The sequence below is a fragment of the Lonchura striata genome, chromosome 5, assembly GCF_046129695.1.
Source record: "Lonchura striata isolate bLonStr1 chromosome 5, bLonStr1.mat, whole genome shotgun sequence".
Lineage (NCBI taxonomy): Eukaryota > Metazoa > Chordata > Aves > Passeriformes > Estrildidae > Lonchura > Lonchura striata.
This window is the reverse complement of record NC_134607.1, coordinates 70,786,027-70,802,336: the sequence shown is the minus strand read 5'-3', so window position 1 is coordinate 70,802,336 and position 16,310 is coordinate 70,786,027. Positions and strand designations below refer to the sequence as shown.

The 16,310-nt window shown below is 48.5% G+C and overlaps 1 protein-coding gene across 1 annotated transcript in view; it reads left to right on the top strand.

Annotated features, from left to right (window-relative positions):
• Nucleotides 1-16,310, top strand: part of PLXNA4 (plexin A4) — a 475,064-nt gene that overhangs the window by 15,816 nt on the left and 442,938 nt on the right. Inside the window, exon 2 of the mRNA XM_077783705.1 lies at nucleotides 13,914-15,177. Within this exon, the coding sequence (XP_077639831.1) occupies nucleotides 13,999-15,177 (1,179 nt within the window). The 5' untranslated portion in view covers nucleotides 13,914-13,998. The remainder of the gene's footprint in view (nucleotides 1-13,913; nucleotides 15,178-16,310) is intronic.

Sequence of the window (16,310 nt, the reverse complement as noted above, 5' to 3'; positions counted from 1 at the left end):
TATGTTTAATTTGAGAAAAACTAAGTAATGTTGGGAGAAGTTTTATTTTTTTTCTTGGTCACAAAGAGAGGCTGTGCTATAGCTCACGTTTGACTGGAATGTTTAGGATCTGCTCTTTTTTTAATGTTTAATTTGTGAAGTTACAGTAGCATGGTGACAAATTCTATATCTTAAGTGTTTACCAATAAGATAAAAAGCACAACAGCACCCAGCAGAAAGCACTGCTGTTTTCAGACTTCATTTCCATCCCTCTTTCCCTCTGCCTTTTTCCTCTAATCCAAACTGAAGCATTACAGGCTCTAACTCAAGTCAAGGGCAAAAATCAGCTCAGCCCCCTGCCTGGGTGATGCCTCACGTCACTAAAACCCACCTGCAGCCAGTCCCAAGATGTGTCCCAGCCACACAGAGGCAGGAGAAGCCCCTGGGAGCCAGGAGAAGGCTCTGTGTCCTCCAGCCCTGCACCTGAGCCCCAGGGAGGTGCAGCACAGGTGATGCTCTCCAGGAGCAGGAGGATGCTCCTGCCTCGTGTCCCAATGGCTGTGACTGCAGTGATGCTCTCCAGGAGCAGGAGGATGCTCCTGCCTCGTGTCCCAATGGCTGTGACTGCAGTGATGCTCTCCTGGAGCAGGGAGGATGCTCCTGCCTCGTGTCCCAACGGCTGTGACTGCAGTGATGCTCTCCTGGAGCAGGAGGATGCTCCTGCCTCGTGTCCCAATGGCTGTGACTGCAGTGATGCTCTCCAGGAGCAGGAGGATGCTCCTGCCTCGTGTCCCAATGGCTGTGACTGCAGTGATGCTCTCCTGGAGCAGGAGGATGCTCCTGCCTCTTGTCCCAACGGCTGTGACTGCATCCCCAAGGGGAAAGGTGGCACGGGCACATGAATCCAGGGTCCTCATAAAACAGGAAAGCTGGACAGGACAGGACACCCGTGGAACCAATATGATTGATGAGACCGTCTCCATTTATTAGTGAGAAGATGGCAGTTTTTATAGACTTCTATATAGTTTACAGTTTACAAAGGCACTCTCATTGGCAAGCCAACATTGTTTAACTTTGCCTTAAGGTGGTCAGGCTTTTCCCACTGCAGCTCTACCCTAATTCACACTCGGATAGCTCATTACTTTATAGTTACCTTACCATAATTTCTAACTGCACCACAACTGAATTCTCACTGTGTCAAAGGCTTCCAGCCCCACCAAGGCCGCTCATCAGGGCCTGTCTGAGGGGCAGCTCAATGCTCACTCCAGACATAAATCCTGCCCTCTCTCTCTCAGAAATTCTGCAACAGGCACAGGTTTACAGCTTTTCACAGGCTTGTGTGGTATTCCCAGTGCAGCTCTGTGAGGTGAGGGAAGAGAGCAGCAGGTCCTGTTTTGGAGAGAGTGGAGAGGTGGAGGCACTGGCAGGTGAGGCGAAGGGGCTGGAGTGCACATTGGTGCAGTACTTGTGGGTTTTACTGTTTTAGCACCTGGGTATCTGCTTAATAGTGTTTCTTCAGCTCTTAAAACCTGTGTTATCAAGGTCCCCATTTCCTCTGAGCAGGATTTTATGAACAGAGGTGACCTTTGCACGCCTCCCACATTAAAAACACCTCTTGTCTCAGCCACAGGTGCCTTTATCCTGTGTGAGCAGAGATGAACAAAGCAGATGGTGTTTGGGTCTGGATTAAATAAGAGTTTTGCTTGCAGCTGGCTTTGCAAACAAATAACTTTCTTCTGGGTAGCACAACCCAGATCTCAAACCTCTTACTGCAAACTAAAGTGTCCTTCGCAGCCTGCCCAGCTCACGTGCCCCTCTCTGCTGCTGGGTTTCTGTGTAACACCTGTCCTAACACAGCTAATGCTTTGTGATGATGGATCTGCAATTAGGAGGCTGTGCAAACAGCTAAAACAATTGCATCACCCTCCCTGTGGCTGCTCTGGGGTGATTTGTGGAGCTGCTGACAGCACTAGGCACGATCTGTGCAGATGAGGGGTCAGGTCCATGAAGTGCAGGGCACTTGCAGCTTCCATCTGTGTCTGAGTGGACCAGGGGAGGTATTTATGGGAGGAAAAGGAGAGATTTTGCCTTTTGCAGCAGCAGCAAGCTGCCCACGAGGAACAGAACGTGCTGGCAGTGTCTCCTCTCCTTGCTGGTCAGTGTGGGGGAGCACAGGGGTGAAGTGCAGAAAGCTTTAGCAGCAGAGTAGCAGGAGCAGACACCTCCTCCCTTCCTGCCCCCGGCCTCCCAGGCTGGGTGCCAGCAGCAGGGCTCTGCTGTATCATTTCAGGACATGCTGGATGCATCCCTGCATCCCACAGCTGAGCAGGGTGACCACTGAACTATTTAAAGTCGCTCCAACGCTGACACTCGGGTGTGTAATGCAAATTCTGCTGATGCTGGTAAAGTGCCGGGGCAGGGGATGGGTTTAGGACTGAGGGGAATTTATCTCTGTGAGCACTTTCGGGTGTGTGTCCCTCAAACATGCACCAAAGGAGATAAGAATAGAGAAAATCAGCAGTGAAGGAGGTTCCCCTGGTGCTGCATGCGTGGCTCTGCAAAATAAAATTGTTGCTGTGGCACTGAGCTGGGAATTCAACATGTGGGATGAAGATTTGTCTCTGCTTTGCTGGCTCTGTGTGACTTTGGGCAAGTCATAGAATCACAGACTGGTTTGGGTTGAAGGGACCTAAAATAATTTTGGGCAGGGACACCTTTCACTAGCCCAGGCTGCTCATCAGGATCAAATTCTTCTCCTCCTCTGTTGATAAGCCCAAGGGTTGTCTGATCCATCCTAGGAACAGTGGAAAAAGCAAAACTTCTCCTTGCAGTATTTGTGCTATTAGATGCTCAACTTGGTCAAATTTAGACAGATTTTTAGCCATGGCCACAAGAGAAGGAGCATCCTGATTTTTCCTCCCTGCTCCAAAGCGTGCCACCTTTTCAGCGAGGCAGCAGGAAGAATAAAACCGAGGTCAAATATAGGAAAAAAAAAAAAAAAAAAGTTAAAATCAGTAACTTGCAAAAACTTTTCCCCTAATTTAGTTCTCAGCATTGCCCAAGTCATTCTGAATGCAACTTTCCACAGAGCTGGTAGCCTGAGGCAGACACCGAGCTCAGGAAATTGTCCCCTGAGTGGTTCAGGTCTGTCAAAGTAATGAGAACCTTAAAAGTGAGCCTTGGCACAGAACATGTCAGACAACCTGAGCTGTAGGTGTTGCTGCTAATGCTTACTGGAATTATGCATGCACACAGTGCCCTGCATGGGAATTGCATCATTTTGGTGCAAAAAATAAATGTGTCTGTACAGGATGGAGTCGTGTATGTCCCTGCAAACACAAGCTCTGTGTGTGTGTGTATACATCAGCTCCTTTTTAATCTGCCTGTTAACAAACAGAGCATGTGATTATCTCCTCACCCATGTGAGCAGTGTTCTGTCTCCTGCCTGCCTCTGATCCTGGCCATAGGTGTCCTGGCCAGCTCAGCAGCAGCTCAGGACTCTCAGGCATGATTTGGGATTACTTACCCTGCAGCAACAGCCGGGCTAGGCACTAAGAATAACTTTCCATTGGCCTTTGGATATGTTGGCAGTAGCTGGGATTGTGGGGACAAAGTCACTGGAAGAGAAAATTAATAGCAAATTAATAATCCTTTTAGCGCGTCTTTTATTTCTGCAAGAAGGAATTGAGTTTTGCTGCTGATTCTCTGCTTTTGCGGTCCTCCTGTGTCACCTGTAAATTGGGACATCACGGGGCAGTGGTGGGATAGATGTCAGACTGCTTTTTATGTTTTCTTTTCCCTTGAAATGCTCCCAGAGCTGCGGCTTATCAGGGCTTGTGTGCACGGTGCCTCATTAGAGCTCTCAGCACAGAGAGTCCTTCCCCAGTGCTGCTGCTGGGCTGGAAATTGGGTCTCAGCTGGAAGTCTCTGCTGGGCAAACGAGGGGCTCTCCATCAGCCCTACCCCTGCTCCTCCCTTTTGGCTCAGGAGCAGCTCAGCTGCCCTTCAGCCTGCTCAAAACATCCAAGTCAAGTGGGGACAGAAGATTTTTTAACCAAAATGCTCTGAGGGGAAGCAGGACCTAGGTCTGATCTTGGGTGTTTCTCCTCAGGGAGCATCCTGCTCTGGAATGCAGCAGCTGCGCTGTGCCCTGGTTCATTTTGAACATCACAAAAAGTGCTGTTATGCCAGAATGGTTAAAAATTATAAATAATTTTAATGCAGTTTTTATGGTATTTGTAAGGGAAAGCCCAGAAAAGCATGTAGGAGGTTAGTATTAGTTTAAAAAAATGTCTATTTGGTATTATTTGCAAAGGAGAGGTTGTGCTCTGTAGCAATCTCCTATCTGCAGAAGATGCCTGGAATTTGGGACTGGTGAGCTTTGGGGCAGGAGTATGGACTTTTTATCCTTCTGACACCCCTTCAAGAGCTCTTTCCTCTTTCTTTGCTGCCCTTGGAGGCAGCAGGAATAGATTACTTCAGCTGACACGTGCGAGTTTTGAACGTCCAGATTGGGACCCAATTGCCCTGGGTGCTACAGGAAGATGAAAAAAGATTCACCTGACCTCATCTGACCTGCTGGAGGGCTGAAAGACAGGGAGCAGTTGGTGGAAGAGCTGTCATGCAGAAGGCAGAGGGATAAGATGAACAGCACGTGTCTGCCCAGGAGTTTCAGTGTGCCTAAAAACTCACCCAGAACAATTTAAGAATTTGGTCAGAGTTAAGGAGTGCTGAGCAAATAAAACAAGGAGGTATCTAAAGTTTCTTTTTCAGCCAATATCAAAATTCTGCTAATGTAACAGTGCAGTGCAGCTTTTTTTTTTTAGGGTTGGGAGAGCAAATGCCAGTCAGCAGTGCTGCTTCCCAGGGGTGTGTTGGACTGGAGATCTGGCTGGGATTTGGGATGGCCCAGCCATCCTTGTTTCATGGGGTTTGCTCATCTGCTCCCCTTAGCCCCTCACAGGAGAAGCTGAGGACGAAGAATTTGCTGTGTCAGATCTTTTCCCTGGCTCCATCCAGAGCTGGTGGCTGCTGCTCCAAAAGGGGCTGGATGCCTGCCATAAATGAAAGGAAGGAATTTTATGCTGAGTAAAGCATAAAGAGAGACTCTGTTCTCTCCTCTGCTGCAAAGCCTGCACCACTGAAGAGAAATGATCACACCTCTGACTCTTCCTGCCAGCAGCACAGTGCTGCTAACAGCATTTTCTTGATGCTCCCACTCCTGCTGCGTGTCCAGCGCATTTCCTGCGAGGTTTGGTGCAGTTGCAGGATTGATGCTCCTTCCCTGGGGGATCCTGGCTCTGCAGGAGCACACAGCTGTGCCCTGCATGAATCACATCAGCCTGGCCACTTGGAAACTCTTCATTTGGGAGAAGTTCCCATCTGCTGGGAGCCAGCAAGAGCTGGGCACTGCTAACTGATGCCCACCTGGTTTGCAGAGTGCCTGATGCTTTGCAGCAAATCCACTGCTCTGCATCCCTGTGAAGCTTGGTTTCTAAATCTTATATATATATATATTTAATATATTTTAAATATATTAAATATATTATATTCATTATATATGTAATATATATAATTTATATATTGAGCATCTGCTGTGAGCCAGCAAGTGCTGGGCACTGCTAACTGATGCCAGTCTGGTTTGCAGTGCCTGGTCCTGTGCAGCAAATCCACCATTCTGCATACCTCTGAAGCTTGATTTCTAAATCTTATATATATATATATATATATATATATATATATATATATATAAAATTATATTTTAAATATATTAAATATATATATTAAATTATATATATAATATATATATAATTCATATATTGAGCAACCTGGCCTATGGAAGGGCAACCTGCCCATGGCAGAGGCCTGGAACAAGACTGTCTTTTAGGCCCCTTCCAACCCAAACTGTCGAGTTTTTATCTCCTTTTTTGCCAAGGTTGGGATTAAATGTGTGAGGTGACATTTCTTGTTTGGACTCAGATGTTTATCAGTTCTTATCTGTGTTACAGTCTCACAAACTGTGAGTTCTGCAGCACTTCAACAAACTGAAAATGGAGCCCCATCTCTCTCTACAAGGCCTTTTAAGGATAAACTGTCCCATTAAGAAATGACACCTAAATTATTTTCACTTTTAACCCAATAATCAACCACCCGTGCCCCTCAATGTGGACTTTTTTATCCGATTACACAAAACCACCCAAACCCATGGAGAAGGAGGTGAAGAAGAAGGACCAGCCTCTGCCTCAAAACCTCCCTCTTGTTTTATATATATTACTGTATTCTAAACCCTTAAACTCTGAATTTCCCACCCTGTGCTATCACACACTTGTATCCAAACTCCACCCCCACAATCCCAGTTCCATCATTCCATTTTGGAAGCTTCTCCAGGGCCTCAGGCCAGTGCAATGTTCTCCTGGGGTCAGTGCCTGGCAGCACAGAAAATCTAAAATTCCCAGTAACCAGGGTTCCAACGCCAAACCATTCTGGGATTCCCCAATCCTGGTGTCATCTCTGATTTTCCCAGTCCTGCTGCTTTTATTTTTTCCCTCAGACCACTCTGCTCCAGCTCTGTTTTGAAAATATAGCAAAATATCAGACTTTGAAGGCTGGGGATTCTCTGCTGGCTTTTTTGCCAGTGTTTTCCCCAGTTCCAAATACAGATCTTGGTGCTCCCACACCCAGCTGATCAAGGTTTTGTTTTTTTCCCATGAAGTCCCATGTTTTATCTCACAGAGATCTGGAGAGAGAAGTAGCCAGTGGTCACAGAGTCCCTGTGAGTGCAGAGTGACTGTCCCTGCCAGTGTCCCAGGAGGCAGCTGAAGAACAGTGAGGTTTGGATGCTCACCGTGCTAATTGTGAAGCTTCAGCCTGAGACAGAGGACTTGTGTCTCACAGAGCCTCCCAAAACTGCCAGGCAGGGGGAAACATCCTCCCACTGGCATCCAGAGCAACATAAACTCTGCTGAAAACGGCTTCAGCCAACAAGGAAACAAAACATCTGCCTGGCAGCTGTGGGGAAAGGCAGGTCACAGACCCTTCCTGGCTGTGTTAGGGCTCCCACCTGAACCAGACCCAGCAGATTTTGATTTCTTTTGGGCTTTTTCAGAGCCCCCAAAGCCTTGAAGGGTATGTGTGAGCATAAGCTGAGCTTCTGAGGAAGGAAATGCCATTTTCCTCAAGGCTGTCCTAAAATGCTGGAATGGATACACGAGCTGGGGAGACCTGCTGGGATGAAACCCAGTTCATTTTCTTTTCAATATTCATCACTCCTTTAGGGGTAGAGGCTGTTTATTGCTCTTTGTGTCTAGAGCTCATCAGGGTCTCCTTCCCAGTGAATTGCTGTCCTGGTTTCTACTGGAATAAAGTTAATTTTCTTCCTGGGATGGTGTGTTTTGGATTTGGTATGAGAATCGTGGTGATAACACACTGATGGTTTGAGTTTCTGTTAAATAGGGCTTAAACCAACTCCAGGACTTTTCAGCTTCTCACGCCTTGACAGGGAGAAGGCTGGAGGTGCACCAGGACTTGGGAAAGCACACAAAGCTGACCTAAATTGGCCAAAGAAATATTCCATAAAATTTAAATTTTTTTTGGCTAACCTGGCGCTGCCAACCCTGTGAGAGCTGCACCTCAGTGAAATACAGCAGAGAAACTCTTAGTGCTGGGGAGAACAGAGTGCCAGCACTGTGTGATGGCTTTGCTGGGGACAGGAATGAGACAGAAATCACCCTGACACTCTGGCTTTTGGCAATATTTCCCTTTTCTCAGTGCCCTGGACCTCTATGATCTCACACACACAAGGTGGGATCAGCCAAGTTAGGCACTGCTGTGACATGGTTTGCTTGAAATCAGTGACCTTGTATGCTCTTGCTACAACAGTTTATTTGCTGGGGGGTTTACATCTCCCCAGTTACTGTGATAAGGAGTAATTTTCATAGATTTGTCCTCAGGACACTTTCAGGAAGCTGGGAAATACTGTTACCTGTGTCATGTCATTGGAAGGTTGGGTCCTCTCCAGTTCTGGATGTTCCATAACACCCAGCCTTGGGGACTCACATCCCTGTCTGCTCCAGAAAAGAGAGTTTAACTCCGGTCTTTGGATTTGTAGGTTATTTCCATTACCTCAAAACTCCATTCTCGTTTCTGTGATGCTGAATATTTGTGTTCTTTCATTCAAGTCTCCGTAGCAAATTCCTGGAGGAGCTGAGAAATCATTACAAACCCCTCTGCTCTCCCAAGCACAGAGGCGCACAGCTCTGACCTGCTTTTGCTGGTAGAAATTTGAAATGCAGGCAGAAACAACATCCACATGCTGATTTATCACATGGGAAGAGCTGGGAGAAAAAGGAAGAAAGTCCCACTCGTGGCATGTGTTAATCCCATCATTTAATACTCTTCTGGCACAGACACAGGTAAGGAGGTGATGGGCAGCATCTGAGTGCCTGAGAAAAATAATCTGTGTGATGAGGAAAAGCTGTGTTGTTCCTCTGTATTTTAATTCCCTTGCAAACAATCCACTCCTGAAGTTAATCTCTTTATTTGGGACAAGCTGCAGCTCCTGCAGGGATCTGTTCTTTTTAGTGAGCTCCAAAGTAAAGCTGCTCTGGTGTGGGGTGTCCCCAAAGTGAGACTTGCCTTCAGCTTGGGCAGGTTGTAAGTTCAGGGAGAAAGGATTTAGCCGAAGTTAGAATCCAGTCTTTGTTGGGGAAGCTGTTGACAACGTCCCTATATGGGTTTTCTTGCCATGTTGGCTCCCAAAGAAAAGCTTCAATCCATGGTAATCAGGGTTTATTAAAGGAAACCATGAAAAGAAGACTTTAGATGAGATTAAAGGGATTGTGTGGCTGCACTTGGTGCTGAATCGCTCCGTGCTGGCTCCGGCGCTGGGCGTCTGCCTCGTCAGCATCTCCTGCATCCCGGGATGAGCAGCCTGAGTGCAGGAGCAGCAAACCCAGGAGCGTGCTGCCTGATTAGCTGGGCTTCATTAACCACCCTATTAACCACCCTGGCACTGCCCAGGAGTCCTGGCTGCTCCTGGCTTCCTCCCAGCCTGTTGGAATCTGAGGTATTGATGATTCCGAGGTTGTAGAAACCTCGATGTTACAAACATTAAATACCAGAAACTCCCTGGGCTGCATTTACAATAACGTGCCAATATCTGTCACCTACGTTGGACAGTGTGTCCCCAGCCTGAACCAACAGAAAAATGCCAACACCACAGTGAGACATGGAGGGCATGAAGAAGGAGAAAAAGGACAAGACACACCCAATTTCCTCCAGCTTGTCCCCTTTGGACCCCTCATCTAGAATCCTAAAATTTTACTTTTGCACCCGTGCCACACTTAATAATTACTGATATCAAACACTCAGAGCTGGTAATTCATGCTGTAAGATTGAAAACTCTTTTCCATGGACAGAGATCACAGACAGTGTCTCTGGGGGCTCTGTCCAGGGGGGTTCCTGACCCCTACCAGGGTCCCAGACCTTCCAGTCAGAGGGATACTCTGGATTCCAACACCAGCCAGGTGGGGAACTCACCCTGCCAGGACTCTGAGGTGCTGCCAGACTCGCTGTCCATGAGGATGTGCTGAGTTTTCCCTCCCAGCGCTGTCTTTTGGCTCATTTTGGTTGTATTTAAGGCTTTAACGTGTATTTTTGCTGTGAGCTGGACCCAGAGTGGGATTGCTTCTCTGGCTTTCTGAATCCAGGCTCTTCCTGCTGACTTTGTGGTGTCCCTGCTGCCACACATGGGACCTGGTGACGTGGCTCTGTCTAACACCTTGGATGGCAGGAGGGCTCTCTGTGTGTCTGAGGGAAATGCTGTTGTCTCATGCTCACTCAGTGATGTGTTCCTTTCAGGAGCTCTCATTGGAGTGGGGTGGATTTGTCCCAGACTCCAGGACAGGAACATGACCATGGATTTTGTGAGATTGTCAATCAAAACCCAGCTCTCTTTCCCCTACCTCTCTACACTTCCTCCTGAGTCCTTCCCTCTCTCTCAGTTGACAGATCAGTCCTTTGTGTCCTCTTTATCCCTGATTTATTCCTATTTCCTCGGGCATAACTCATCCTTGACTTTGTCCCCTTGAATGCTGCTGCATTTTGAGGATGCATTCATCATTCCCTAAATTTCCCATCTAATAATCAGAGTTAAAAGACATTTGGAATGTTTTTTCCTCTGAGACTCCCAAACTGTTTCTTCATCTTTCACACCCAAACTGCTCTTGCCCGGAATCCCATGTATTTGCCACAGAGTTTCATATTCTGGACTCTTGGGATTGTGTCTTGGAGATCCCTGAGCAAAGCTAAACTGCAACCTTTATCTCAGTGGTCTCAAACCTTTGCTGGAAATGCTCAATAACAGCAAAAAAGTAACCAGATTGTGGGGTAGCACCATAACTCATTGTTTTTCAGGAAGAAACCAGCACTTAAACCAAATTCGGGGAGTTCAAGGCATCTTCTGGGGAATGTGTTATTTTCAAGCCATAAAGTCACAATTCCACAGGCAGGGCAGTGGTGTGAAACCTCCTGTGGATGCTGACTCTGAGTCCTTCCTCTGCCATGGATGAAAGCCTGTCTGAAACAGCTGGATTTGCTCTGTGACCTTCCCAGGGACCTGGATGTGCTGTGGAGAGGCTGCTGTGGCAGGAGCCACCTTGATGATCTGGCCTCACACAGGAGCCCGGGGTGGTGGCTCGTGGCATCACTGCTGGCCACATCCCCAGCGGAGAAGACAGTTTGGGTTTATTTTGGAAACAGCCAGCTCAGAGCCCAAGTCCAGCCCTTGCTGGCTGTGGCCTTTTGTTTATTTGCTTTGTTTTTAGAATAGAATTACTCTCTTGTAGACTCTGCATGTCCACAGCACTGTATTATTGCCTTTCCAGCTGCTGTGATTCCTGCCATCCATGCACAGGGGAAAAAAAACCCATCCACAACCCCCTTCTCCTTGGTGCATCCTCTAAGGGGTTGTACAAACCCTGCTCTATTCTGCAGGCTAAACCTCCAGGCCTCCTTGCCCCTGACCTCTGCTGTTATTTATTAATTAAGCCAAATTGTAAATTATAGCCCTCAGAGGCTCCAGGACTGATTGGGGCTCCAGGACAGAGGGTACAGCAGGAGCAGATGGGAGAGGAGAGAGTGCCAGCAGCAAGCAGAGAGAAAATCCTGCTCCTAGGTCACTCAGATGGCTGCTGGAAGATGGCAAAATAGCCCCAGGCTCTCCCTGCTTTGTCCCAAAAAGCTGCTCCTGTGCAATGCTGGTCGTCTCAGACTGCTGATGCTCTTTCCTCTGCAGGTGAACTTCCTCCCCCATGAGGTTCAGTGTTTTGGAAAGCACCTTTGCCTGCTGTAAAGCCTTCCTGGAGTTTCTCACTGGAGTCTCTCTGGTTTCCAGAACAAATTTGCTGTCTTTCCCTGGAGGGATCACAGAATGGTTTGGGTTGGAAGGGATCTAGCAAGGTTCTCCTCACCATTCCTTTCCTCTGCCAGTGATAGGCTGACCTCAAATCAATTCTCACCTGCATGGGCCTCGAAGAATTTATACCTGGAGTCTGTCTCTTCTCATTTTGTCTTGACTGTTTGTTTTAATGGGCAGATTTTATGCCATTTTTGCAGGTGCTGTGTCCTGGTGCTGTGATGAATTTTGGACAGACGGGCTGCTCAGTATCAGTCTTGGGATTGCAGCAGCTCCCGTTTCCCTGCCCTGCAGCTCTGCTGACTCTGCAGAGCAAAATACACTAAAATAGAGGGCTAACACAGATACCTTTTTAGTACTTGAAAAGAATAATTTCTCCCTAGATCTGCCTAGTTCCTGATCAAACCAGTGCCTGTTAGAAATGTGGATCATAACTCATCAGTGACGGGAGCGGGTGTTCAGGGTCGCCACGTGATGCTTCTGAACACAGGGCTCAAAGAGGGACGGCTTCCCTCTTCTGCTGCCCTCTCAAGGATGGGCCCTTTTGAAAGAGGAATGGTTGTGTGGGGAGAGCTCATCCCATCACTGCTCTATCCATCATAATAAAGGTTATTAACAGCCTACGTGAGCAGCCTGCCTATCCCTGCAGAGCTCGCGAGACAGCCCTGCAAACTCCGCGCTATAAGCTTGGTTTTATTAAATATTTGCTTGACCAGAGAGGCAAAGCAGAACAGGGTAAACATGACTAAAGTAAATGTGGGCTGACCTTTGTCCATCATCCATCCAACGCCTGCGGCTGCTGCGGCAGGCAGGGCAGCGGGAGGTGAAGGTGATCCTACAGCAGCTTGGGAATTCTGGCTGCTGTGCGAGAATTTTGAAATATTTGGGGTGGCATAAAAGTGATGTCTGCTCTACAAGCTCAGATTTACCCTTTCCACTATCAGATCTCATCAGCCTACAGGTCAAAAGAATGTGGGATTTATTCCTCCTGTTATTTTTTTGAAGTAAATTTTTCAGTTCCACTGGCGTTAGCAGAGCTGCATAGATCTGAAAAAGCTGCACATCCAGACCTGTGTCACTGTCACATCTTCCTCCCTGCTGGGATCTGCAAACAAGGATTTTTTTCCCCTTGCCTCCTACTTGTGCGAGCCTGGCTGTCATCACTGATTACACCCCTGATTTCAGCAAAGTCACTCTGTGACAGAGGGGTTGGGACACTGCGGGAGTGGAGATGTGTTTGGCTTGTGTCCTTTTTAACATCAAGAGCAGCTTTGTGAAGTTCTGATCTGGATGATAGAGGGATGAAGGGCCTGGCCACCAGGTTTGTGTGGTCAGCACTCAGTGAGGAGCTCGGCTTGTGAGGCCCGAGCTGGTAGAACTCCATCTCCCACATGCTCTGTGGGGTCATAAAGGGGTAAAGCTGTTCTTAGTACAGAAACAAGCAAAAAAGTGAAGGAAAAGGGAGCAGATGGATGTGTTGAGTAGGAAGAGATGTTTCCATGGGGCTTGGTGATGTGCCCACCAAATGTTTGAAACTCATACTGCTCCCATCACCATGGTCAAAACCTGGGAGATTTTTAAGGGACTGAGTGGTGCAAGGAAAGCCTCTTCCCTCTCTTTGGAAAGCTACCAGGCTGGTCCTTGGGTCATTGGTTTTCCTACTTCGAGGGTGATTTAGGCTCTATCACTGCTGGTAAATAAGCAATCCCTTTCTCCTCAGTCACCTGAGATTCCCAGGGGAGCTGGATCTCTTTTGGATGATGTTCCCTTGGCTGTGAAGTGCATGGAGAGTGGTCTGTGGTGAGAGCACAAGACACCCAGTGCTCCTTTTGCTGCCAGCCCTTTGCAGATGTGGCAGTGACAGCTGGCACACCACAGCCCCTGGGTCTGAACTGCAGGCTGGGCTGGTGTGAGGCAGCTTTGATCTGGAAGCCACAGAGCTCCTGCTCAAACAGATCTGTTCTGGACTGGGATCTCCCCGAAAGGATGTTAATGTCACACCAGAGCTGGCTCCTTCCCGACAAACTTCAAGGGCTGTGGGAGAGCTCAGCATCCATCTGGCCCCATCCCTGTGGGCAGATCCCTGACCTTCTCTAGGCTTCAGTGCCTCGTCCAGAGGAGCAGGATAATAATCCTTCCCCAGTTCTGGTGTCTCAGATAGCGAATCCACAGCTGAGCTGATGCTGGCAGTGCAAACAGCAATGCTGGGTGATGTTTTTACCATTACCCTTCTGCACTTGCAGTCAATATTTATGCTGCACCGTGGGGCACGTGGGTGTGCAACGGAGAGGGAAAAGGGTGCTGATTTATTATTCTGCTGTGTGATTTCTGCTTTTTTTCTCCCAGCATCTTTTCTGTCAGGAGGGCTCCCTTTGTGCTGGTTTTAAGTAGAGAGCTCAGAGTGGAGAAAGGGAGGATTAGCAATTAAATACGCTCTGATGATGGCATGGTTGTGAAGGAGGGAGGAGGAAGGAATACTCCATAGTAATGTACTTTTGTTTTCTTTTTTCTCTGCTTGTAGGACAGAATCTGCCAGGGAATTGGTGTTTTGAAGAGTTTTACAGCTTCTAATCTTTGTTGCCTTGGGAATACAAACCTCTCTAATCATGTCGCCAGCCATGTGGAAATGGACTTGCCTGGTTTCCCACCTCCTGCTGTCCACCACAGTGTCACCTCTTGGCAGACAGCAGCCACCCCATCCAAAGAGGCCCTTCATCACCTTCACCGGGGAGCAAGCAGAGGGAAACTTCAACCACTTGGTGGTGGATGAAAGGACTGGGCACATTTACTTGGGGGCTGTCAACAGGATCTACAAACTCTCCAGCGACCTGAAGGTCCTGGTGACCCACGAGACTGGTCCTGATGATGACAATCCCAAGTGTTATCCTCCCAGGATAGTCCAAACCTGCAACGAACCCCTGACGCCCACCAACAACATAAACAAAATGCTCCTCATAGACTACAAGGAGAATCGGTTGATAGCCTGTGGGAGTCTGTACCAGGGCATCTGCAAGCTCCTGAGGCTGGATGACCTCTTCAAGTTGGGAGAGCCCTTCCACAAGAAGGAGCATTACCTCTCTGGGGTGAACGAGAGCGGCTCTGTTTTTGGAGTCATCGTTTCTTACAGCAACATGGACGACAAGCTGTTCATCGCCACGGCCGTGGATGGCAAACCGGAGTATTTCCCCACCATCTCCAGCAGGAAGCTCACCAAGAACTCCGAGGCTGATGGGATGTTTGCATATGTCTTTCACGATGAGTTTGTGGCCTCTATGATCAAGATCCCCTCAGACACCTTTACCATCATCCCCGACTTCGATATCTACTACATCTACGGCTTCAGCAGCGGGAACTTTGTCTACTTCCTGACTCTGCAGCCCGAGATGATCTCCCCACCCGGCTCCACCACAAAGGAGCAGGTTTATACCTCCAAGCTGGTGCGGCTTTGCAAGGAGGACACAGCTTTTAACTCCTATGTGGAGGTGCCGATTGGCTGCGAGAAGAACGGGGTGGAATATCGATTGCTCCAGGCTGCCTACTTGTCAAAGGCTGGGGCCATCCTTGCCAGGTCGCTGGGCGTTGGCCCCGAGGATGATATCCTCTTCACGGTCTTCTCCAAGGGGCAGAAAAGGAAGATGAAGTCCTTGGATGAGTCTGCTCTTTGCATCTTTGTCCTGAAAAACATCAACGACCGCATCAAGGACAGGCTTCAGTCCTGCTACAGGGGAGAGGGGACGTTAGACCTGGCCTGGCTCAAGGTCAAGGACATTCCCTGTAGCAGCGCGGTAAGTGAAGCCCCTGAGCACCCCACCTTGCCCTCCTCAAGCATTAACAGGCCTTGTCTTCAGATAACCAACCTTAAAGCAGAGCCCAAGGAACTGAGACTGCCTGTCCCAGTGCTGGCTCTGCCTCCAGCTCACCACACCACCCCATTTAACCAGTTCATGTCCCAGTTAGCTCATGGACAAGCTGGTATCAGAACAAGCAGACACGCTGTGTTTGCTGATGAGCTAAACCAAGGGGCCTTGGAATATAGAGGAGGAATATGCCTGTTGTAGTTACTTCATGGTGCAAATCACAGGCGTGAAACCACTTTGACCCAGGTTCACTCTCGGCTCAAACCTGAACCAAAACAGCACCTAGATGATGTCAGTGGCTCGTGCCAGTTCTGTGTATGCCAGTGTAATTTTGCTTCCCTGGGCTGTAGCTGGGGAAGGATTTATTTCGGGGAACTTTATGAAGCCAGGGCTTCATTTCTTCCAGGGCTGAGAAGCAGTGGTCATTAACCATCAAAGCCTCTTTCCTTCCGGTCTCCAGCCAGCTCTGCACTGAGAAATAAAGGCCTGGCTGCAGAGCAAGGATTAAACACTGCAAGATTTAAGGGCAGGACTGGGGAAGAGGCTGGTCTGCCTGACCTACAAATGGTCCGAAGAAATTGCCTCGGTTTATTGCGAGTGCCATTGCAGGGATGTGCACGGGGCTGGCTTTGATGGCAGGCACAGACATGGGCATTACAGCCAGCGCCGCACCCGGGGCTGCAGGAGCCTCTTCCCCAGGCTTTGATTCCCACCCTTAATTAGCTCTTTCAAGTGAGAGGCGAGTTCCAGTCTGAGCAAAGGGAACAGGGAGAAATGCCAGAGTGCTTCCCTGCCCCGAAATCTCCAGGCAGGCAGTGCTCAGAATATGGGTTGGCTCCTTGGTGCTCAAGGATTCTTCTGATGCTCCCTGGCGGGACAAGGACAGACCATGAGGAATGAGGATGGGAGTCTCACTGCAAGGACACTGATCCTGCCTTACTCTGCCCTAATTCCCTTCTACACCCCTCAGTGTCCTTGCTTGACCTTGTGCTGCTCTCATTCTCCCACACTGAAGGGACAAGTCCTTGATTTCAGTTGGGATCTCTGCCTAGACCTGCAAA